Genomic DNA, 24,098 nt, shown 5'->3' with positions numbered 1-24,098 from the left:
TATAATGTTCACGACTCTGCAATCTGTATTATAGTTTTCATACGAACAATTTATGAATTCCACAGTATATGAGAGAAGCTATGTTTGTCATAGAAATTTCACACAATGTTCCAAAAAATTTCGAATGAATTTCATAAGGCTTTTTATTGGAATTCCAATTTTCGTGACTTCATAAGGCAGTCTTATGATTTCCATACGATATTCTTGTGGCTAAAACTATACGATATCATAATGAAATTTCATATTTTTTGCCTGAATGATATTCGAAGCAGAGAAAGTTAGAGTCATGTCGGCCTAGTGCGGATAGACCTTCTCAGGTATATACCGTGTGCGTTACTGTGTTAGCCGGTAAATATCTATTCGTTTCTGTGAACGTGTGCCGTCGCTACGACGTTTTGCTTGTTTTTTTTTTGCAATTACACACTGGCGCAGAACATAACGAAGAGATCAGGGCACTCAAGATAAGAGCTGGATAGTAAAACTTATTGGTTCTTCGTATGATTGCTGTTATTGTTTTATGTCTACAAATTTAATTAACAGTAAAGAAGTATTAGAAAAGGATGTGCAAATTGGATATATACTTGGTATGAAAAATTAAAATGATTTCATCGATTTCATTCTCATAGGAAAAACTCCGTGCTTATCTATGCGATAAAAATATAAATTATACAGCAAAGTGTAAACAGTCCCAATATGAATTCCACATTAAATGAAACTGTGTTATCGATCGGCACTGTGCTCAAAACTAGTACAGATACGGAACTGGGAATGGCCATTCCAGATTATGATAAATCACATTCTGGAAATTCAGAAAGCCTGCGTTTTATATTCATTCCATTGGCCGTGCTAATTACTGTGATGCTTCTTTCGATAATGGTAAGCATTCGATTCAAAATTTAACTTAAAAACATAAATCACCCAAATATGCACTCAATAGGTTTATCTGATGGCACGGAAAAAGGATAAAATATTCTCAAAGCGTTCCTACGTACCCAGCTATTCATTTGATTCATCTGATCTGGAGGACAATGAGGATCTAGAAACAGAACATTTACTGAAGGGTAAACTGCTACTGGATGAGCCTTATTTCAAGGGAGTTAACAATTGTAAAATGTACTCAAGTAACACTGAGTTGTACACCTAAAAGCTTGTAGGAATAATTTATTCTTCCGTTTTGCCATACCCTTGTTAAGTTTGTGCATTTAGCGCTAGCATTAAAAAAAATCTATGTATTCGCATTCCAGTCAAGCATACACCAAAAAGTAATACTTATTTGTTATAGATTTATTAATATTTTCCGATCAATATTTTGATCACTATTCTTGTTATATTTAAAACACTTTGGCTTCAGTAAAAAGTAAGTCCTAATTATTCCATCGTTTTTACTATTTTTATTCGTCCGAATTCAATAATCGTGTGGTCAGATCATAGAAACCAAAAAATATGGCACCACCAAGTGTAATCCATAACACGCGAGGCACAAAACCAGCAAAAATTCTAAAAAAGTTTTTCTTTAAATTTTGTTTTCATCTCATCATAAAGCTTACCCTTTAATTCCTCGATCTTGATAAATTCCGCGCAGAATTCGGTAGACACTTGTCTTTGTTGCAATCTCATCGGCTAGCATGATTCTAGTTTTTGCCACATCTAGTGGAGTGGTTAATCCGGCTGCTATTCCACCAGCGACTGCCCCACATATAGCAACTGACACAGGTGTCAATGTGGTCCCAGTCACCATTGTCCAATTTTGTTTGAAGTATTCCCAAAGAGGGAACTGAATGAAGGAGAATGGAACCTCACGCATAATTGTTGTGCCGAACCCGCGATACAATCCACGACGAATACCCTCACTTTTCAACGCATGTAACCAAATTTCCAATGAAGATGTGTTATACTTTAACGACAGCGCTTGTCTACGTTGTTTCGCAATCTCCACCGGAACACGAACAAGACAAGCAACGATCTCGGCACTGGCAGCAGAAATCATGTGTACGTACGGTTGCTGGGTTTTTGTAGCAAACTGGCCAAGGTGAGATTTTAGACCATCGTAAGTGCAAAAAAACAGTGCAGCTGTCGGTGCACTACCAGCCGCTGCAGGTGCCAACCCTTTATATATACCACGAAATCCACCGGAGCGGATAAAACCGCGTTCGCTTTGAAGACGTGTTTTGATTGTGTCGATTGGAAATAGCACAATGTCTACCACTAACCCCGCAACTCCACCAGACTAAAATCAAGTAATCGTTTGATCAGCTTTTTTATTGAACTTGGAATCTACAATAGTAACTTACAATCAAAGAGGACCAGTACACAAAATCCGTTGAAGAAAGAGTTTTTGCTTCAAGTGTCATGTTTGCTATAAGTTCAGCTGTAATCAAATTTCAAACCTGAAACACTAGCATGTACCAGTGCCATGGATAATATCATAACAAAAAGATCACTACTTTCAAATGAAGTAATTCATGTAAACCATGCCTAAACATAACTTACCAATTCGATATTCTGCGAACGAAAACCATCCCTGCTCACATCGATTGTAACGTATGTAACGCTTAATGTATTTCAAAACAACATGCTTCTTGAACGTCAGATTTTGCATCAGATGAGTCACATACGTCATAAGCGAAAGTTAGCGAAGGAACGAGTTCAAGTAATTTTTGTTTGTTTTACGTAGAACGTTAGCTAATCAAACTTATTTTCGTAAGTATTCAATGTCACTACTACCGTACTCCAATAATTCAATCGTTTTTGAAACATAGTTAGTCGAAATCACGCCACAACAATGACTGGTATGCCAGATCAACAGTTCCTATGGAACATATTCCAGAAAGTCGACCGAGACCGAAGCGGGTTCATTTCAGCAGACGAATTGCAACAAGCCTTATCCAATGGGACATGGAACCCATTTAATCCGGAAACCGTCCGATTAATGATTGGGATGTTTGATCGGTCAAATCGAGGGTGCGTAAATTTTCAGGATTTTGGTGCACTTTGGAAGTACGTTACAGACTGGCAAAACTGTTTCCGTTCATTCGACACGGATAACTCGGGGAACATCGACAAAAATGAGCTGAAGTCAGCATTGACTGCATTCGGATATCGCCTCTCCGATGGGCTGTACGATATACTAATAAGAAAGTTTGATCGATACGGAAACGGCACGATATTGTTTGATGATTTTATCCAATGCTGCGTCATACTCTACACTCTAACATCCGCTTTCAGACAGTACGATACGGATCAGGACGGAGTGATAACAATCCATTATGAACAGTTTCTAAATATGGTATTCAGTCTAAAAATTTAATCGAAATTCTATGAAATACTTGTCTCGTCGATTCTGTGAAATTCTCACATGAGTATTTTTTAATCAGAGCTAAAAATAATCTTTTAAGCATTCTGTTATATTATTTTACCAATCAGTGATCATGGCAAACGATATGTGAAACCCATTCTTATTAAACTAATTCCTTAAAAAAAATAATGTTTTGTTCGGTTTTACACGAAGAAAAAATCATTAGCCGAACAATGTTCAGTTAAGTATCAGTTATTCAGAATTGTCACAACGTTAGAAACTACTACTTGTGGTATTATACATATGCAACAATTTTCGTTCTAATATGTAATGAAGAATCAAAATAAACAGTGCGCCTGATTACCCTCACTTCTATCGATAAGGAACGTTTACTTCTAAGCGATATAAAATTGTTACAGTATACAAAACTATAGACCTACCTGTTATCTTACTTTTAAAAGTCTACAAGAACATATAAAAACAAGAGAATCAACAAAAATTTGCCAAACTAGTTTTTGCGCAATTTACATATTTTGAATACAGTTTTCGTTTTGCCGTATACAAATATTGTGTAATGTAATTCAACTCATCCGAAAGCCTTTTTCTTCAAGATTAAGAACTGATATTCAGTTGAGAATTGGAAATAATAAACTGACTGTTAAATGCTGTCGAGCATAAATTTTATATCTTTCCTAATGCTGCAACTAGTGTGATTAGAAACTGCACAAAGTGCTTTATTTGCACTCCGTAACCCGAAGATGAGACCTAAAAATCTAAGCAACTTTTCCGCATTCTGATAAGAGAAACATTTGATAAAAGGGGTAAACCAACCGATCTCCGAAAGGGTAGTTTTCATAAAATTCCAAAAAAAAATCTTTGATCACTTGTCGACAATTCAAATATATTTGTTTTGTCACTATAATATACCGCAAGGGTGCATCATTTTGTACACTAGAACGTACATTTACGCTTATATATTATTTAGTTAAATGCTGTTTTTTGTTTATTTGACAACTGGGAACAATATGACAAAATGTCAAAATATATAGAAAACTATAAAGAAGTTACTAACGTAGTAAAACATAAAGCATTCAATAGATTTTATGTAGTATTGCAGGAAAATTTGAAAACAGTGCTGGAATTAGCGTATTTCTCACAATTCTTCAAAGCGTGGGCGTGTTTTTAAAAATACATAAACCACTATACACAGAAATATGACTCCACAAGTGGGAAGCACAATTGTTTTCAACTGCTGTTGAATTTTCATATTCTCCTCTCGACGCTCCTGCTTCTGTTTGCGGGTTTCGCGAGTTTGTCCGCCTCGCAGCTTTCGCATTTTGAATGATTAAATGGTATTGTTACTATTCAAACGACGATAAGATAGCGTATCGAACAATCAATCTGCAGATGTAAAACATAACTGTAATTGGATTTTGTCATTGGAATACAAATGTATAAAATCTAAAAGTGCCACGCTGGAACGCTGGCATTAGCTTACAACTTAAGAAATCCGCTTCAATTAACTAATCTACTGTGCTATAATGTACTGTTCAAATATTATCGTCAACCTTTTTTTTACAAACGATTCAGAAAAATGTATATTTTGAATATCACAGCTGTTGCGCTTTTTCTTTACGCGTATGATATATGAAACGCGACGTGTCGAAACGATTGTATCAACTCAACACACACTTGCTTGCACGCACCTGACAGGTATCAAACGTAACAAATGTCTTCAATCTCTTCAATGCCTAACTGCGGTAACGCTGGTGTGCCAAATTTCAAATTTGAAGTAAATAATATTCTGCCAGAGTTAACGAAGGGCGAAACTCACTTAAATAAACAAACCGAGTTTGCCACTTCTGTTACAGCTTTGTTTTAGTACACGAACGTACCAGAACTATGCGGGTTGCCACCACGATGTAAACTGAACTGGCGGTCACAGTTTTTTTGATTGAGTTTGTAATATTCCACTAAACTAAGCATGGCATCATGACAGACATTCGTCAAATTTTACAGATCCTTAAAATCGCATTTTATTTGTTCTGTTCGCTTAACCGATTCCTGGCATCATACTGTACATAGAACTTGAGGTACGCAGCTTTTTACTAACGAGTTTACTGACTTTTTCAAGTATGTCTTTTTATTTTACGCCTATCAAAAGTTATACCAAAAGAATCTATGCCAAACAAATTTCGGCCAAATATCGTACATCAGACATTTTTCTCAGAGCAAAAACTTTTATTCTACATTTCATTAAAGATTCAAATGAATTTACTCGTTTTTGTCGGACATTGTTAATAACATACTCATTAAAAATTTCATGGATTCAACAGTTCTTGCGAAAAGTATCATCTCTAGAGACTTTGAATTTCATTTTCACGCAAATGTGCCGTTCTTGAGAACAACCACAGCAGAAAGTTTGTAAAAAAAAAAATTAGAGGGTTGTATTCAAGACACGACCGAGCACAATAACATTAAAAATGGAACGTTTCTAAGGTCTTCATAATATATACAAAAATAAAGAGATGATGATACACTAAACTAAAAACTTTTTCAATTGACTAATTACAAACTTGCTCTAGTTTAAGCGCTTAGATTGGTGGCGAATGATAAAATTGACAATTAGATTTTTTCTTGATAATTAATTATATTCAATTTTGATCCCTTTCCACAATTTTTTACATTGTTAAGATTTTGAATAACGTCCTTTAACTAGAATTCAAAGTTACTTGAAAGCTCAATTTTAGATACAAACAACCTAAAGATTTAATCCTGAACAAATGAAACTGTTTTATTTTATGACAATAATCTTCGAGAAACATACAAACTTATTAATTTTATTAACAGTTAATCGATCCAAGAGAAGATTTTATTTATTTTAACGAAAAATGTTGTACCAGTAAGCTCAGTAATAGTGTAATTTTATTAATCCTTCTTCAAAATCGTCGATAATCTTCGGAAAGTGTCGGTAAATAATATGGCAACAATACGAGGAAGAAAAATGTGAAACAGTCCGCATAAAATATTTAGTTACTTACATTGATTTTCGCTTTGGCATATTAGGAATATACGAAATTGATACGCAACAAAATTCAGAAATTTTGTTCATATTGTAACTTGATGTTATTAACACATGAATGAACATTGTCATACTTACAATGCGTGTTTTGATGCAAATAATAATTGAACTGAAACTGGCGGTTAACCAAATTCTACGAGGGTTGCTATTCAAACGATACATGTAAAATCGCAAGTAAACTTACCTTTAGTTTATCTTTGATACTATATGATATTGTATCTAATTGTACTGTATATGTGAGCCTGTGGAACTCATTTATACTACTAAACCAAGGAGACTGCTTTTAAATAAGTTTCAGAATTTAATTTTGAATCTTTTGAAGCGTTTAATACCTGGTGGGACAACAACTTGTTCAGTCACATATAATGAAGAAGAAGTTTCTATGATTATCATAATAACACAACTTTATACTGAATCCATTTTCGCGCCACCGTTTTGTTCGTATGGGAATGGAGATTAAAGTATGCAAACCGATCCGTTGACAAATTAAAACATTTTTAAGCTTACAATATTGAAGCTTTGGAATCATTTAAATGAGGAAATTCCATTAACAAATCATCAAGGAACAAGCGCTGTAAATTAGATCCGAATTAGATCTATTGCCGATAATACTAAATTAGCCTGATAGTTACCAGAGAACCAAAAAAATACTCAATTCAAATAAATTTTTCAATGGAATGCAATTGAAATATTCAAATGACGTTTTCTCATAAGTTTAAGTTAAATGTTTCCGAATCGATTGGTTGTTGAATTATATAAATCCATCAACAAATAACTGAGGTATGAGCGTTCAAAATTATGGCAGAAAAATGTTACGCGATAAGTTTTGCATGTTTTAATTTGACACCCAGCCTCGGGAAGCGAAGTGTAAGGCATTTTTAATGGCAAAATCGACCAACAATTTGCTAAATACATGGGATGTTTCAAAAGAACCGATAACCATGCTGGTTCGGTTCTTCAATAGCTAGATGATATATAAGATATTCAAGCGAACACGAAGCGGTGTTGTGCAGACAGCAGGAAGTTTCACCAACACATAATGCAAAAGCGACAATCCAGCAAGTGAACGCATATACAATCCAGTCATCAGCTCACTGGACGAGCTACTTGTTTCATTCGCAGTCAAACATCAACTAGGCAAAGAAATATTGTGCAGCCTATATTTATAGATTTCTCTTCATACTACGCAGAACGATGTGGTGTTTTTTTTATGCATGACGCAAAGCCTCCTATGCCGAACAATAAGTTGACGTCATTTTGTAAAGCAGGGATTGGTGGATGAAAACATAGGTCGATTCCAACCATTTTTTCAATAGTATGCTATTGAAATACTGAAACGACGTCGTCATACATGTTTAAGTTAAAAGTTTCCGAATCGATTGGTTGTTAAATTATAACAATCCATCAACAAATGACCGAGTTATTAACGTTCAAAATTATGACACAAAAAGGTTACGCGGCTATTTTTGAAACTTTTAATTGACACCCGGCCCCGTATAGTGAAGAGTAAGGCATTTTTAATGCCAAAATCTTCAAAGATGAACAACTAGAAGCATTGCTTGATGAAGATTCGTGCCAAACCCAAAAGAGCTTGTCGAATCGTTGGTAGGGAGTCAGCAAGCTATTTCAAAACGTCTCAAGACCCTGGGCATAATTCAGAGAGAAGGAAACTGGGTGCCGTACGAGTTAAAACCGAGGGACAACGAGTGCATGTGAGCAGTGCTTCAAAGACAAAATCGTAAGGGGTTTTTACATCGAATCGTAACCAGTGATGAAAAGTGGATTCGATACGATAATCCTAAATGCAGAAAATCATGGGGAAATCCCGGGCATACTACTTCGTCGGAGGCAAAACCGAATATTCACGGCCCCAAGGTTATGATTTGTATTTGGTGCAATCAGCTCGGTGTGATTTACTACGAGCTCTTAAAACCGGGTGAAACCATCACAGGAGATCGCTACCAAACGCAACTCATGCGCCTTAGACGCGCACTAAAAGAAAAGCGGCCACAATATCAAGAGCGACATGACAAAGTCATCCTCCAACACGACAATGCTCGTCCACACGTCGCAAAAGTGGTCAAAAAGTACCTGGAAACGATGAAATGGAAAGTCTTGCCCCATCCGCCGTATTCCTCAGATGTCGCCCCTTCTGATTTCCATCTATTCCGTTCGGTGGCACACGGCCTGGCAGATCAACATTTTCAATCCTTCGAAGAGTAGGAAAAATGGATTGCTTCATGGATAGTGTCAAAAGAGGACTCCTTTTTTCTAGCCGGGATCCGAAAATTGCCGGAATGATGGGAGAAAGTTGTCGCTAACAACGGACAATACTTTGAATAATACATCTGTAAGCACTTTTTCGCAATAAAGCTTTTAATTTTGGAAAAAAAACGGTGGAAGCAAAGTTGTACACCTGATAGTTCAGGGGTTAAAATTTTGGGAAAGTCAAAAAGCGTATATCATTTTTACCTTTTGTCGTGAATACGACTTACTTTACTATGGGGCGCCTTTTCAAAATTTACCCTCTGAGAGAGTGATAAGTTTTTGATCGTGAATATCTCCTGTTATATCTAACGAATCAACATAATTCTTGCTACATGCCATCGGAAATATGATCACAATTTTATGATAAAACTTTCAGTTGTGTGACATATTCTCAAATAGTTCAAAATTAAACTTTTCTGAAATGTTTGGTATAAACGAGTATCAAAGAAGATAATTCATAAGGCGCGTTTGCCTTTCTCGTATTTTGAAAGCTCATAGCTCAGTGATCTGTAGAAGAATTTATATAATCTAACTACCAATAGAATCGAAAATCTTCAACTTGAACGTGTATTACAACAATATTGAAGTTTTTCAATAGTACACTATTGAAAAACCTGTTTGATTTAACCCATGACAGCACCAGCCAATCAGAACGCGAGGATGAGGAAATTCCATTAAAAAATCATCAAGGAACAAGCGCTGTAAATTAGATCCGAATTAGATCTATTGCCGATAATACTAAATTAGCCTGATAGTTACCAGAGAACCAAAAAAAATACTCAATTCAAATAAATTTTTCAATGGAATGCAATTGAAATATTCAAATGACGTTTTCTCATAAGTTTAAGTTAAATGTTTCCGAATCGATTGGTTGTTGAATTATATAAATCCATCAACAAATAACTGAGGTATGAGCGTTCAAAATTATGGCAGAAAAATGTTACGCGATAAGTTTTGCATGTTTTAATTTGACACCCAGCCTCGGGAAGCGAAGTGTAAGGCATTTTTAATGGCAAAATCGACCAACAATTTGCTAAATACATGGGATGTTTCAAAAGAACCGATAACAATGCTGGTTCGGTTCTTCAATAGCTAGATGATATATAAGATATTCAAGCGAACACGAAGCGGTGTTGTGCAGACAGCAGGAAGTTTCACCAACACATAATGCAAAAGCGACAATCCAGCAAGTGAACGCATATACAATCCAGTCATCAGCTCACTGGACGAGCTACTTGTTTCATTCGCAGTCAAACATCAACTAGGCAAAGAAATATTGTGCAGCCTATATTTATAGATTTCTCTTCATACTACGCAGAACGATGTGGTGTTTTTTTATGCATGACGCAAAGCCTCCTATGCCGAACAATAAGTTGACGTCATTTTGTAAAGCAGGGATTGGTGGATGAAAACATAGGTCGATTCCAACCATTTTTTCAATAGTATGCTATTGAAATACTGAAACGACGTCGTCATACATGTTTAAGTTAAAAGTTTCCGAATCGATTGGTTGTTAAATTATAACAATCCATCAACAAATGACCGAGTTATTAACGTTCAAAATTATGACACAAAAAGGTTACGCGGCTATTTTTGAAACTTTTAATTGACACCCGGCCCCGTATAGTGAAGAGTAAGGCATTTTTAATGCCAAAAAAGAAATAGACATGTTCATCATTATTTGTGTATTAGATTAAACTTGAACAAAGGATAGGGGTACTATGTACATAAAATAATCAGTGATTGTCTTCCTTATTTCGCATTATCAAGAAAATCCTTCGCTTCATTGATCTTGGCTGCTAAATACGGCGATCCTCCTCTATCTGGGTGATTCAGAAGCATGATCTTTTTATGTGCATCTTTTATCTAATGAAAAGGAAAAGATTTATATTATTTATTATTAATTCTTACTCTACATTAAACTTTGAATTAAGTCTACTTCCATTATTAGCAATGCAACGCTTAGTTTGTAGCGGTGTGAGAATACTGAGTCAGTAGGCAGCATAATTTCGTTTTTATTCTGAATACATATTTTTTCTTTAAACATTACTTTATTCGCACGGTTGAGGAAACATTTTTACTAAGTTCACATAATTCACATAGACAATATACATAAATGTAGATACGTAATGAAATAAAACTCAAAAACCTTGTAGAAAATCCGTTATTTTAAAAAATCATTCAATGTTTCTCACAAATATTGCGAATTGCGAGATAATTCGGATTTATTTTACCCGGTATTATGGCACGGTTATATTTCCCGTGTAAAAACAGAATTGGGTGTGTTTTGTTAAATTTTCCAAAACGATTGGAACTTATTCTACATCACACGTTACCTTCATTTTAGATGCCGAAGGGCTTACACCCAATATAAGGGCAGCTTCTCGTTTGTTCATTTTTGGTTCGAATCCTCCACGATAGTACTTGGAGCTAGCCATCGATTCCGCATCGAACTTGGGCAAACTTTGTATTGCTTCTTGCATTTTGCTTGCTGCATTCGGCATTTGCCGCATCAACGCTCTGCCTCCGAAGCCTAGTGCGGCCAATCCCAGTCCTGCCAAAATCATGGAACCTGCCTAGAAGTAATCGAATCTGTTATCTGAATCTGAATCTGTTCCCTTTCTTATGCATGAACTGAATACCATTTTACGAAAATATTAAAAATGCAAATTTTGAAAAGTTGTGCAATTGCTATCAAAATAAAATACATAAACAACCTGACAATCGAAAATGACAGTCGGAAATGTAGTACTAGTTCGAAATGTCAAATACGTTGAATTGTCAAAATGTTCTAAAAAGTTAGTTCAGTGGATACGTGGTGTATGAACTGTCAAACGAATGCTGTTTCCGTTCTTTTTGATCGTGAAGTGTAATCATGGCGGTCGGCAAAAATAAAGGCACCTCGAAAGGAGGCAAAAAAGGCTCGAAAAAGAAAGTCGTAGATCCGTTTACTCGCAAGGACTGGTACGATGTGAAAGCACCGAATATGTTCGCGATACGCCAGGTTGGCAAAACCTTGGTAAACCGTACCCAAGGTACCAGAATTGCTTCGGACGGTTTGAAGGGCCGCGTGTTTGAAGTTTCGCTGGCTGATCTGCAGAATGACACCGATGCCGAGAGGTCTTTCCGGAAGTTCAAGCTGATCGCGGAGGATGTGCACGGCCGTAATGTGCTGTGCAACTTCCATGGTATGGATTTGACCACCGATAAACTGAGGTAAAAAGTTGAATTGCAATGCCGGTTTGTTGACTGTCTCGCATCGTATGCAAACAACGCTAATCAATGTATTTTCTTCGAAATTCTTTTTTTTCAGATCCATGGTCAAGAAATGGCAAACACTAATCGAGTGTTCCGTCGATGTTAAAACCACCGATGGTTATCTGCTGCGTGTTTTCTGCATTGGATTTACTATTAAGGATGCAGCGTCTCAACGTAAGACTTGTTATGCTCAGCATTCCCAAATTAAAGAAATCCGCAAGAAGATGACGACCATCATCACCCGAGATGTGACCAGCTCCGATCTGAAGGAGGTCGTCAACAAGTTGTTGCCCGATTCGATCTCCAAGGATATCGAGAAGGCATGCCAAGGAGTTTATCCATTGCACGATGTGTACATTCGTAAGGTAAGTGGATTTCCACTTGACTTTTTTCGACATCATAATATAATGGTGTTTGCAAAGTAGACAACAGAAAGATTTTACGCTAATGTGAAATACTATTTTATACACAATTTTTTCTTTGAATGAAAGTTGAAATTATAGATTGTTGTTTATAAATAGGAAAAAGTACATGATAAGTAATATGAGTGATTCGTCTGTTCTGGATTCTAAAAAGCTTGTTTATAAAAAATTGTGACAATGAGTAAATCGTCAAAAAAATAATTCATTACAGGTGAAGGTTTTGAAGAAGCCTCGTTTCGATTTGGCCAACTTACTGGAGCTGCACGGTGACGGCGGTGGCAAAGGTGCCGAAGTTTCTACTGGAGCTGCCGAAGGCGGTGTCACCATTGACCGTCCGGAGGGCTACGAACCGCCAGTACAGGAATCGGTTTAAACAGCATAAATAAACGCTATAAATTAAGAAGAATTTCCATGTGAATCCGGCAAACAGCAAACCTGATACAGAAGTGTGTGCGTTGGTAGGGTAGAGCGCGTAAATACAACTGACGCTGTTGTAAACGAAACATGTGTTTTATGTCCATTTTCAATATCATAGTTATTAAATTCTTAAATTCCACATTTTCAATCCCATGTTTGGGTTAGGTGAGTATCGTAGATTTTAAACAACGATAGCAATTGTTTTTACTTTCTTTTTTATTACAGATTATCAGAATACAGTACATTATTAGTGTAACATTTTTAAGGTAATTATTGAAGAGAAAACGAAATTCTCTTTTGATTTAAAGTGATGATGCGATCATATTTTAGTTATTTCTCGTCTCTGAATTCTAACGATTATGAACGATGAATATGATTACAACTGACGTAAATTAGAAAATCTAATGTTATTTTCTATGTTCTGCCAGCACGATTAATGTGTCTTTTCATAATTTCAGATACAATGTATGTTGAATATGAAATATAAACATCACCTAAAATAAGGTAAGTACTTGTTTTTCTTTATGCTAATGCGACATGAAGCTGCAATACTCTTGTTATATCGACGACAAAACTTAAAACTCGAGCATCAATTTTCATGAATGTGTGTATGCATAAAAATACACAGGTCGTTTTTCATCCTAATTTTACAAAGATTACGCTATTTTTTATGCGAATTTTCAAAGTTATACGTTTTTCTTGTTTTGTCACGAAGTGTCGATATCTGGTGTTATGCCGCTCTTTTTATGTCGATTTTTCGAGACTACATCAGATCTTGATGTTTCATACAATTTCGATTTAAAAATCTAAAACTTTTTAAGCAAACTTTTGTCTAGATAACACCAGATCTCAATGTTTCATGAATTTTAGGCAACAAAAAAAAATTAAAAATCTGATTTCTGAACTATTTTTACCTGGAGCTGTTACCGGAATATATTCAATAGTTGCACTATTTATGTACCATTTAATTCCACTATTTCACTGTCACGTTATTACACTTGCACAAAGTCACAATATTTTAATGAAGCATAACAAACGTTACAATACAGATACGCGTATTTCGGAATGTTATTTACATTCTTCTCCAGTGTATCGGTTTTATAAGTTTGTTTTCAAATTTCGGAATGTTACTTACATCCTTCTTCAGTGTATCGGTTTTAAAAGTTTGTTTTCAAACTTATAAAATCGATACACTGAAGAAGGATGTAAATAACATTCCGAAATACGAGTATAAATATTGTAACATTTGTTATGCTTCATTAAAGTATAGAGACTTTGTGAAAGTGTAATAACGTGAAATAGTGGAATTAAATTAAATTAAACATAAATAGTGCAACTATTCATTTCTGAAGCTACGCGTTTATTTTTTGTGCGGATCTCCGAAGTTGCGGGGTTTTTTAATGCAAATTTCCGAAGTGTATGCAATCAATTTTCTTGGAGATAGCATGGTGGCAAGCGACCTGGAAATTCCGAAAATCAAGGAAAAAATCGGAAATTTCAGGCAAAATTGAGAAAAATATTACTAGCCCATGCCCATCTTTTTTATGCAAATTTACGTACCGCATAAAAAAACCGCAAAACTCTGAAAATTCGCATAAAAAAACCGCATAACTCTTAAACTTTGCATAAAAAAATCATGATACTCTTCTAATCAGTTGATTTTTTTCTAATGTAAGATTTTTTTTTCGTAGGTTGCTGAATCATTCCACCAGTTTCCAAGATAGGATTCGTGCATAAGGTGCATTTTATATTAATTATTTACAAGCAACTCAACGTTCCTTTATTCGATTATACTGGCCTGCGCTTTTCATTCGATATTTTTTTGCTTATTTTAAGTATCTACAATATTTAACTTTTGTATGTTGTTTTTATGTCAGATTATGTTATATATTATATGAAATTTTGACTTCATGACCGTGTAATGGAAAGTTGAGTATATTACTTGAATTACAGATAATATTTTTCTATGATGATTACCAACTCAGCTCGCTATGATAGAAACATGAAGAAAAATTGTTCCTACAATTCCTACGCATTGAAACTAATACTGATGTTGTTCGTCATCATAACCGTCGATATCAATATTTTAGGTAGCCCATCATTAACTACACATTTTCTTCGATCATTTCGCAGTGGTCATCCGAACAGCAAGGAATTGTCATCCGAACAGCAAAGTTATGCCAAACGACCTTCGGCGAAATGACCTGATACCGTTTCATCTTGATACATGTTACATGTTCGCAAAGCAGTCACACATCAGAACATGGTAAGTATTTACGCTCTAAGAATGTTAAAATAGTTAAAACGATACAAAAACATGATGATTACCAACTCAGCTCGCTTTGACAGAAACATGAAGAAAAATTGTTCCTACAATTCCTACGCATTGAAACCAATACTGATAAGTTGTTCGTCATCATAACGATCGATATCAATATTTTACGTTCCCCATCACTAAAAGACATTATTTTATAGTTTCGTAGTGGTCAAAGCAGCAAACTATTGCTGCTATACTGGCAACTGATTCATGGAACAGCGTAGCATGTAAGTATTTACGCACTGACATTACTTAATATTCCTGGTGAAAACATGATGATTTCCAACTCAGCTCGCTATGATAGACACATGAAGAAAGCTTGTTCCTATAATTCCTACGCATTAGTTTTTCACTGAACTTCTTTTTTTGAATAATTCGACATTGAGCATAGCGAAACAGTTATACTAATGATATTGATGCATTTCACAGGATACTCTTGCGATCACATCAATGTTTGTTCGTACTGGTCGATCCACCTGAAAGGTAATTACTGCATTTCTGTAATCCATAGGGTAAAAGTAGAATGTTACCAACTCTATCCATTAAAATACCTAACATGATGATACCGATGACGAGACTGAATTCAAATCACATGACATTTAAAACTTTTGTATTCTACAAAAGTGAAATGTTGCGATTTGATTTGAGATTATATTGGCGTCTGATTTACTCTATTTGTTAGTCAAAAGGGAACGACATTGGTGTTAGAATATTACAAATATTTTATTTTTAGGATGCGAATCTCCAGATGGCATGGCATTTTTACGTGATTTAATGCATCAAATCAATAGTAAAACTCAGTGCTTTTGTATAAATTTAAGTGTGAACCTGCGCCGCTGAAAACTACAGCACAAATGTGTAAGTTATTATTCATATCACCTATAACTGTGAATCGCGAATTGTTTTTACTTTTGGTTAAACTTTGAAAATTTACCGGGTTGCGATCGTTCGTAGTTCGTTTAATCTACGTTCATAGAGTTTAAGCTTAATTCTTCTAGTCAATTCAAAATTAGGCAGATGGATTTTTTTAAACTGAAAATAAAATGATATGTAGTATAATTGCAATACAGTGAACATAAGAAATACTTCGAGAAACATATAATCCGATTGTCAATACATCCACATTTTTTGTGAAAGTATTTTTTTTGGCAAAATAGTATAGGAATGAATTACAAAGAAATAATTTTTTTCAGTGTATGAAAAATAATTATCGAACTGTCAAAAACAACCATGGCTCATGAAAAGAATTATCTTTGACCGCCGTAGTAAATAACTACTCGAATGTCAGATTTTAACCAATGGATAAAATTTTTCGCGAAATGTTTCGCAGCCCTAAAAGAAACCAACGTCGTTTTTGTTTAAGAAAACTGGTGGTTTTGTTCGGCATCAAACGAAAACGACATAAATGTTCTGTTTATATGATGATTACCTACTCAGCTCGCTATGATAGAAACATGAAGAAAACTTGTTCCTATAATTCCTACGCATTAGTTATGACTGAACTTTTTTTGGCTGAACTCTTCTTTGAATTATTATAAAATATATATGCTAATGTTATTTATTCATTTCTCAGATTATTCATGCAATCACATAAACATATTCTGATAGTAACCTCGGCAAAAGACCAAACGTTTAAAACGTTCATTCATTCATTCCCTGGTTGGTGAATCTATCTAAAAGGTAAATGTTGCATTTCATTGATCCCTACACTGCTAAAAAAGAACGATCGATTCACGTGTTATTTCGATTTGAATTCAACGTGCTTTTTTATGTCAATCAGAAACTGTTGTGTTTCTCACTTAGATATGTTTTTTTTTTTCATTGAATTTAAATGTTTCGCCATTTGAAATATCTCGCAATGTATATGAAAAAATGTACCTCAAATGTATTTGAATAAACACTATTTAATTAAAATCTATGTCATTCATACGAAAGTATATGACGAACATTGATATGCCCCGCGCGGAGCAAATTGGAAAGCTCTCGTCGTACTTAAAACTTTTTCAAAAAAAGCTGTGTAAAGCATACAAGTAAAATTCAGTTAAAAATCCCCGTTGCTCCTGACTTTGCAGGCATGAAAGCTCGAACAAAATAGCCCATAAGGGTTGTTTGAAGCGCCTACACAAGAGAATTGCTACTTGATGATTGCTTTTCAAAACACTATTTCTTACACAAATTGAATTCTCAAATGAATGTAAATGTAAACAGTTTTGGCACTATTTTTATGAACTAAGTAAAATGTTCATAAATTTCAAGTTTTACATGAAGTGATTATATGCCTGCATATGATGACATCGTGCCATTTTTAACAGTGTAGGGTCAAACAACTGTATTGATTTAAATACCTTACATGATGATACCGATGACGAGACTGAATTCAAATCATATGACATTTATCTCTTTTGTGTTTTACAAAAGCAAAATGTTGCGATTTGAGTTGAGATTATATTGGCGTCTGATTTTTCTATCTGTTAGTCAAAAGTTAACGATATTTTGTGTAAGAACATTACAAATATTTTACTTTCAGGATTGACCAAATGGCGAGCAGTTTCATGAGCTTGAAATATAAACTTTCTAGTAAAACTGCGCTTTTGGATGATCTCATGTGTGAACCTGTTCCGCTAAGAATTTCTGCATAAATGTGTAAGTTTTCATTCGTATGACCTAAAAAGAAACTGTGAATGCTCGACTTTTATGATGATTACCTACTCAGCTCGCCATGATAGAAACATGAAGAATACTTGTTCCTAAATTCCTACGCATTTATATTACACTGATATTTGATTGAGCATTCGCATATGCAGACATCCCGATTATAGTTTTCGCTTATCAACTATAGTTTCTCATTTCAGAGCACTCGGTCAAATTATAGTGCTAAGATAAACATTGCTTTTCTAGTCCTGGTGAAGCTAATGGAGCGTGTTCAGTAATGGCGACGTAAAATGGTAAGTTTTTTTTTTCATTTATAATCAATCTATTAGTATCCATTCATGATGATTTCCAACTCAGCTCGCTTCGATAGAAACATGAAGAAAACTTGTTCCTAAATTCCTACGCATTTGAATATAACTGAATCTCTAGTATTTATAGTTTTCGAAGCATGCATTTTTAAGATACTGACACTGTTTTTAATTTTCTAGGAACATCGAATCGCAGAAGTGTTGAGGTACATGCAAATGTTTCGATGCTTTTCTAATACATTTTATCATATGTGTGCGGACGTACTTCAAGGTGTGTATTTCTTTATTTTCAAACTAAACATAAACATTTACCCCCCTAACTGATGATACCGATGACGAGACTGAACTCAATTCGATGACGTCTATTACTTTTGTGTTTTACGAAAGTAAGGTGTTTCGATTTTGTTAAAGATTACACTGGCAACTGATTTCATTTTTCTTCTATTACCTAGAACGCTTGTTTTTCCTCGAATAACGAAACCAAATATTTTACACTTTCAGATAGAAAAACCGGACCTTCCGCTATGATACATTCAATATGTGCATTGCTTCTAAAGGTAATACATTTCTAAACTTAAACTTATAGAACAGAGAACAGTCATACAAGTAGAGATTTCAATTTTTGTAAGAAATTCAACGGTTGTTTTAAAAAGTAATCATCAAGTAGCAATTCTCCTGCAGAGGCGCTGTGAGCTGCCCAGTAATCCTAATGGGCTCTTGCGTTCGAGCTTTCATACAATGCACTATGGTTTGAAACGGGAAATTAGCGTGACAAAAATATTTTCACTATTAAATATTAGTTTTTTGTAGTTGGTGTCTTCACAAAAGTTGTTTGTTATTAAATTGAAATATGAAGTCTAACTTTCTTAATTGAGCTCAAAAATGATTCTATTGTACAATAAAGTTGAAGGAAATTTTATTTTGAGCAACTTTGCTGAAAAAAGCTTTTTTGTGAAACGTTCTATGGAAAAGTTGTCTTCAGAAGAGTTGTTGAAATAAATATTGCACATAATTTTGCTGAGTAAAGCTTTTTCATATGAGCTACCAGTAAAAGGTTATGATTGTTTTTTCATCAAAAACTAGTCAACCTTCAAATATCAAAATTCATTAGATGCCAGATCGATAAAAATGTATCCTATGCGGCTACTGAAAGTTCATAATATAAGTAAACATTTAAGAGAAAATTGGGAGGGTGTTTTTCTTTTAACTCTTTAAATTAGTCTTGAAAATACCTTGAAAAAACTCAAAAACATTGCATAAATCTTAAACGCCTTAACGTATCAACATACCTCCTTCAGCAAAATAATAGTATCAAGTTAGCCCTACAAGTGTTCCATACATTGTCCATTCGAGAAATGAGACACACAAAAACTACAGCCGAAAATAGATTTTTTGCTGAACAATTTTAATTAATTTATTACCAAAATAACTGATTCAATTGATTTTGATTCCGTTATCGTAATGATCGTATCGCTTACATTCAAAATAAAACATAAGACAACAGTTGATTATGGTTTGGTATGTATTGAATAAATTAAGCAATGAATTATTCTAATTATTATCTAAAACTAAACATTTTGCTTGTTCGGGTAAGTCTTTTGAACTTCTCTTATTTTGTTTGTTCGACAATGCCAAGATAGGGTCTGAAGATAACAGCAGCCTTTTAAAAACATCTTCAATGTTCGCGATTCTGCTGCATTTTTTAGCATAATGCTCTCTGAAGTTCCGAATACTTTTATTTCGAGTCTCCTGAGCTTCTTCACTACGCATACCAATAGGTAAAATTGCGTGTCTAATTATCGTGGCTCCATGTAGCAACAATTTATGAGCAGTTGGTGATAGTGGATATCAGCCATACAACGATACTTACAATGCTCGTATTTTCTCAGTGTAACTTTGGAATTCGTCGACGTTTATTTTATCGACTATTGATTACACTGAGAACAACGTGAAATCCTTCCAACAGTTTTTCATCAAGGCCTGTTATATCTGATGTTTTTTTTCCACTTCTTGAAAAATTTCCGGACCGTGTTTCCGTCGTTGGAATTACCTCCTGATGGCAATGGCTCACCGATACGTAGGCCCAAATGTTCTCTAAACGCCGTTTTTATATAGGGTGATTTTTTAGAGCTTGAGAACTTTTTTAAACAATAAAACGCATAAAATTTGCAAAATCTCATCGGTTCTTTATTTTAAACGTTAGATTGGTACATGACATTTACTTTTTGAAGATAATTTCATTTAAATGTTGACCGCGGCTGCGTCTTAGGTGGTCCATTCGGAAAATCCGCTTTTTTATCGACAAATTTTGTTCAGCGATGAGGCTCATTTCTGGTTGAATGGCTACGTAAATAAGCAAAATTGCCGCATTTGGAGTGAAGAGCAACCAGAAGCCGTTCAAGAACTGCCCATGCATCCCGAAAAATGCACTGTTTGGTGTGGTTTGTACGCTGGTGGAATCATTGGACCGTATTTTTTCAAAGATGCTGTTGGACGCAACGTTACAGTGAATGGCGATCGCTTTCGTTCGATGCTAACAAACTTTTTGTTGCCAAAAATGGAAGAACTGAACTTGGTTGACATGTGGTTTCAACAAGATGGCGCTACATGCCACACAGCTCGCGATTCTATGGCCATTTTGAGGGAAAACTTCGGAGAACAATTCATCTCAAGAAATGGACCGGTAAGTTGGCCACCAAGATCATGCGATTTGACGCCTTTAGACTATTTTTTGTGGGGCTACGTCAAGTCTAAAGTCTACAGAAATAAGCCAGTAACTATTCCAGCTTTGGAAGACAACATTTCCGAAGAAATTCGGGCTATTCCGGCCGAAATGCTCGAAAAAGTTGCCCAAAATTGGACTTTCCGAACGGACCACCTAAGACGCAGCCGCGGTCAACATTTAAATGAAATTATCTTCAAAAAGTAAATGTCATGTACCAATCTAACGTTTAAAATAAAGAACCGATGAGATTTTGCAAATTTTATGCGTTTTATTGTTTAAAAAAGTTCTCAAGCTCTTAAAAAATCACCCTGTATTTGTATCCCTTCCCTTCACGGTCTTGTTCAGTTTGCTAACACGCCAGGTGGGGGTTTTCATACGCAATTCTTGAATGATATACTGTAAAATGTCCTTATTACTTCTACCAGCAATCATTAAATCCGTTAGCTTTGCGTAAGACAAAGCACTTCCTGAAACCCAAGTAAATCATTAGTTTGTTAAAATGAGTAGATTGTATTTATTCTAACGAAAACTCATTGTGCATCGTTTTCCGGTTGTCACAGGCTATTCGGTACACAAGTGGATGAGAAAAAAGGCTTCTCGGTACGATTTGGATAAAAATATTTGCGTTTCACTAACTTGCACCAGCTTGTTTGAGCTTTGGTTGTCAAGATATATGAAAATTTCTGTTGATATATTCATCATGGCCTCTACTTCGGAATAACCATATTACACAGTGTCTCTGTTGCTTAAGCTTAACTGAATCAGTTATTTTGGTAATAAATAAATTAAAATTGTTCAGCAAAAAATCTATTTTCGGCTGTAGTTTTTGTGTGTCTCATTTCTCGAAAGGACAATGTATGGAACACTTGTAGGGCTAACTTGATACTATTATTTTGCTGAAGTATGTTGATACGTTAAGGCGTTTAAGAGTTATGCAATGTTTTTGAGTTTTTTCAAGGTATTTTCAAGACTAATTTAAATGAGTTAAAAGAAAAACACCCTCCCAATTTTCTCTTGAATGTTTACTTATATTATGAACTTTCAGTAGCTGCATAGGATACATTTTTATCGATCTGGCATCTAATGAATTTTAATATTTGAATGTTGACTAGTTTTTGATGAAAAAACAATCATAACTTTTTACTGGTAGCTCATATGAAAAAGCTTTACTCAGCAAAATTATGCGCAATATTTATTTCAACAGCTCTTCTGAAGACAACTTTTCCATAGAACGTTTCACAAAAAAGTTAGAACAAAAAAATCGATTTTTCGGGAGCCACCCTACTTTTACCCGGGACAATTGATGTAACTCCAACCAAGATTTCATCGTACTACTTTCGGACAACATGAACCAATGACAGCATGTATACGTGCATTTTCCAAAGTTGAGCATCTCTTTGAATTTGGTGAGCCGATCCACAAGTTCTCACAGAAATTATTAAGTGTATCCTTGTTATAAGTTTGTTCGTTGTACTTCGTGTTATTCATTAGGACTTTTAATTGTCAGATGGATTATTTTAACAAATAAACTCGGTCAAATGAAAAGCTAGAGAGGTGTTTTATTCAGCAAAGTTGCTCAAAATAAAATTTCCTACAACTTTATTGTACAATAGAATCATTTTTGAGCTCAATTAAGGAAGTTAGACTTCATATTTCAATTTAAATAAGGACCACCCTAGTAATATTTTATATCAAAAGGAGCGCCATTTGATAACAAACAACTTTTGTGAAGACACCAACTACAAAAAACTAATATTTAATAGTGAAAATATTTTTGTCACGCTAATTTCCCGTTTCAAACCATAGTGCAATGGTTATTCAAGCGTGCAAAGTCGTGCGCAACGATGATTTTTACGAATTTTTGCATGTATGCTTCACACAGCTTTTTTTGAAAAAGTTTGTACTAGCTTGGTGTCTGTTCTCTGTGCTTACAGTACCTACTGAGATTGTTAATCGACCTCACATTATGTCTTTTTTTTCAGAACACTTACTGGTTTCGTATGCTGCGTAACATAATAAAATGACGGGTATCATTTGGGCACTGGTCTTACAAGCCAGTTGTCGTATGTTCGAGCCCCTACCTGGAAAGGTTCTTACACCCCTGTTCTGAAATTCGATCGGAACGGATTACTTCTACCGAATTCAAAATTGTGCGTTCTTTATATCGAACGAGTTCGAGTTTTCCATACAAAAAAGTAGCAATCGATCGAATTGCAGAATGCAAATTCTCATATTCTGTTGAAACAATCAGAATCGATCGAAATGCAGAATAGGGTTGTCAGTGTCAGTAGGATCGTAACACAAGCCATGCAATGGTTCTGTACGCTTTGAATCGGTTTCGAAGTCTGTTGAAACAGAAGGTAAAAAGTACGCAAAAGGAATGTAATACCAAGGCTTTTGCGGTGTGTTTGTTGATACATAAATTACATGCAATAAAAATTTTCGTTCCACATGCATTTGTTTTCTAATGTGTTTGATATGTGACGTCCGACGTCCTTGAAATTATGTTTCTCTATAGAAGGGTAAAACATTTAAAATTCCGCTTGTTCTGAGGTCGTGTTCTATGATTATATATGTTATGTTATTCTAACCCTTATTGCAGCAGAATTACTGATCATCGTCGTTTCGCCGAATGGGTCATTTCGCCGAAAGGGTAATTTCGAATATATCACATTAATTAGAAATAATTTGATAATTGATGTGACGCAGCCACATATCCGAAACCAAGATGGCTCGGTGGTTCGAAGCCGCCGAGGCGATGCCAGCTGAATTGGCAGCCGACCCGCTATCGGGAACATTTACCTGGTAGATACACCAATGCAAATGCTTTGGTGCTTAGTAGCTAATGAAGTTAAGTTTTCTTGCGAATTCCTTTCTGAGGATCATGGATTTATCCGTAATTTTAAATATAAGATATTTCATAAGTAGTTCAACAAAAGGGGCGTAAACCCCTTTCTTTTGTCTTTGTTTTGAATCAATTCCAATTACGTTATTAAGAAAATTGAAGGATTTAGCGAATTAACCCTTTCGGCGAAGTGGCTTTCGGTTAAATGACTTTTAGCGAAATGACCCTGTTCAATTCAATGTTGCCTCCCGTACCTTCATAATTTCAACGTATCTTTTATCGTATCAAAACACGCTCTCTGGTAATACGATCAGTGCCATCAAAGAGAAATAGCAGGCATGGTTCATCAAAACTAGAATAAGTACTAGTGCGAGAGTAAATATCTCCCGATGATAAAGATATGCGTTACAGCTTTTAGCTTCATAGTTTAATTAAATGAATAAGATATTGTACGACTTGAATAAGATGTTGATTTCATTACGCTCCAACATCCGGGGTTGGAGAGGCCG

At 35.1% G+C, this 24,098-nt stretch overlaps 6 protein-coding genes and 1 long non-coding RNA gene across 10 annotated transcripts; 4 read left to right on the top strand and 3 right to left on the bottom strand.

The window, feature by feature from the left end:
* The first annotated feature begins 406 nt into the window (after window positions 1-406).
* On the top strand, window positions 407-1,376 carry LOC131429802 (uncharacterized). The gene is made up of 2 exons (XM_058594174.1): window positions 407-876; window positions 938-1,376. Exons 1-2 carry the CDS (start codon window positions 694-696, stop codon window positions 1,142-1,144), a joined length of 390 nt encoding a protein of 129 aa, XP_058450157.1. The 5' UTR covers window positions 407-693; the 3' UTR covers window positions 1,145-1,376.
* LOC131429800 (S-adenosylmethionine mitochondrial carrier protein homolog) lies at window positions 1,123-2,536 on the bottom strand. Its single transcript, XM_058594172.1, has 4 exons — window positions 2,491-2,536; window positions 2,292-2,395; window positions 1,548-2,227; window positions 1,123-1,497 (listed from the first exon to the last, which is right to left on the bottom strand). Exons 2-4 carry the CDS (start codon window positions 2,349-2,351, stop codon window positions 1,392-1,394), a joined length of 846 nt encoding a protein of 281 aa, XP_058450155.1. The 5' UTR covers window positions 2,352-2,395; window positions 2,491-2,536; the 3' UTR covers window positions 1,123-1,391.
* A 36-nt stretch (window positions 2,537-2,572) lies between these two features.
* LOC131429801 (programmed cell death protein 6) lies at window positions 2,573-3,860 on the top strand. Its single transcript, XM_058594173.1, has 2 exons — window positions 2,573-2,700; window positions 2,760-3,860. The coding sequence occupies exon 2, from the start codon at window positions 2,783-2,785 to the stop codon at window positions 3,305-3,307; it is 525 nt and encodes a 174-aa protein (XP_058450156.1). The 5' UTR covers window positions 2,573-2,700; window positions 2,760-2,782; the 3' UTR covers window positions 3,308-3,860.
* A 310-nt stretch (window positions 3,861-4,170) lies between these two features.
* Window positions 4,171-5,067, bottom strand: LOC131429804 (single-pass membrane and coiled-coil domain-containing protein 4 homolog). Of its 4 annotated transcripts, none has more exons than XM_058594178.1 (2): window positions 5,002-5,067; window positions 4,171-4,696 (listed from the first exon to the last, which is right to left on the bottom strand). In XM_058594178.1, exon 2 carries the CDS (start codon window positions 4,629-4,631, stop codon window positions 4,449-4,451), a length of 183 nt encoding a protein of 60 aa, XP_058450161.1. In that variant the 5' UTR covers window positions 4,632-4,696; window positions 5,002-5,067; the 3' UTR covers window positions 4,171-4,448. The 4 variants fall into 4 exon arrangements, with proteins under 4 accessions (XP_058450161.1, XP_058450160.1, XP_058450159.1 ...); XM_058594177.1 differs by lacking the exon at window positions 5,002-5,067 and adding an exon at window positions 4,864-4,995; XM_058594176.1 differs by lacking the exon at window positions 5,002-5,067 and adding an exon at window positions 4,794-4,994 and having other exon boundaries at window positions 4,171-4,715.
* Window positions 5,068-10,315: 5,248 nt separating this feature from the next.
* On the bottom strand, window positions 10,316-11,386 carry LOC131429621 (mitochondrial import inner membrane translocase subunit TIM14). Its single transcript, XM_058593857.1, has 3 exons — window positions 11,288-11,386; window positions 10,982-11,221; window positions 10,316-10,511 (listed from the first exon to the last, which is right to left on the bottom strand). Exons 1-3 carry the CDS (start codon window positions 11,288-11,290, stop codon window positions 10,398-10,400), a joined length of 357 nt encoding a protein of 118 aa, XP_058449840.1. The 5' UTR covers window positions 11,291-11,386; the 3' UTR covers window positions 10,316-10,397.
* Window positions 11,387-11,479: 93 nt separating this feature from the next.
* Window positions 11,480-12,828, top strand: LOC131433067 (small ribosomal subunit protein eS1). Its single transcript, XM_058599823.1, has 3 exons — window positions 11,480-11,861; window positions 11,959-12,268; window positions 12,537-12,828. The coding sequence occupies exons 1-3, from the start codon at window positions 11,521-11,523 to the stop codon at window positions 12,696-12,698; spliced, it is 813 nt and encodes a 270-aa protein (XP_058455806.1). The 5' UTR covers window positions 11,480-11,520; the 3' UTR covers window positions 12,699-12,828.
* Window positions 12,829-14,641: 1,813 nt separating this feature from the next.
* LOC131433070 (uncharacterized) lies at window positions 14,642-23,196 on the top strand. Its single transcript, XR_009230017.1, has 10 exons — window positions 14,642-15,008; window positions 15,218-15,286; window positions 15,489-15,542; window positions 15,793-15,917; window positions 16,633-16,739; window positions 17,587-17,702; window positions 17,912-18,004; window positions 18,200-18,290; window positions 18,521-18,576; window positions 22,727-23,196. It is a non-coding gene; the product is annotated as an uncharacterized LOC131433070 (long non-coding RNA).
* Window positions 23,197-24,098: the final 902 nt, after the last annotated feature.

This window comes from Malaya genurostris, chromosome 2 (assembly GCF_030247185.1).
Source record: "Malaya genurostris strain Urasoe2022 chromosome 2, Malgen_1.1, whole genome shotgun sequence".
In the NCBI taxonomy this organism is placed as follows: domain Eukaryota; kingdom Metazoa; phylum Arthropoda; class Insecta; order Diptera; family Culicidae; genus Malaya; species Malaya genurostris.
The sequence above is the reverse complement of the archived record's forward strand: the minus strand, read 5'-3'. Positions and strand labels throughout refer to the sequence as shown.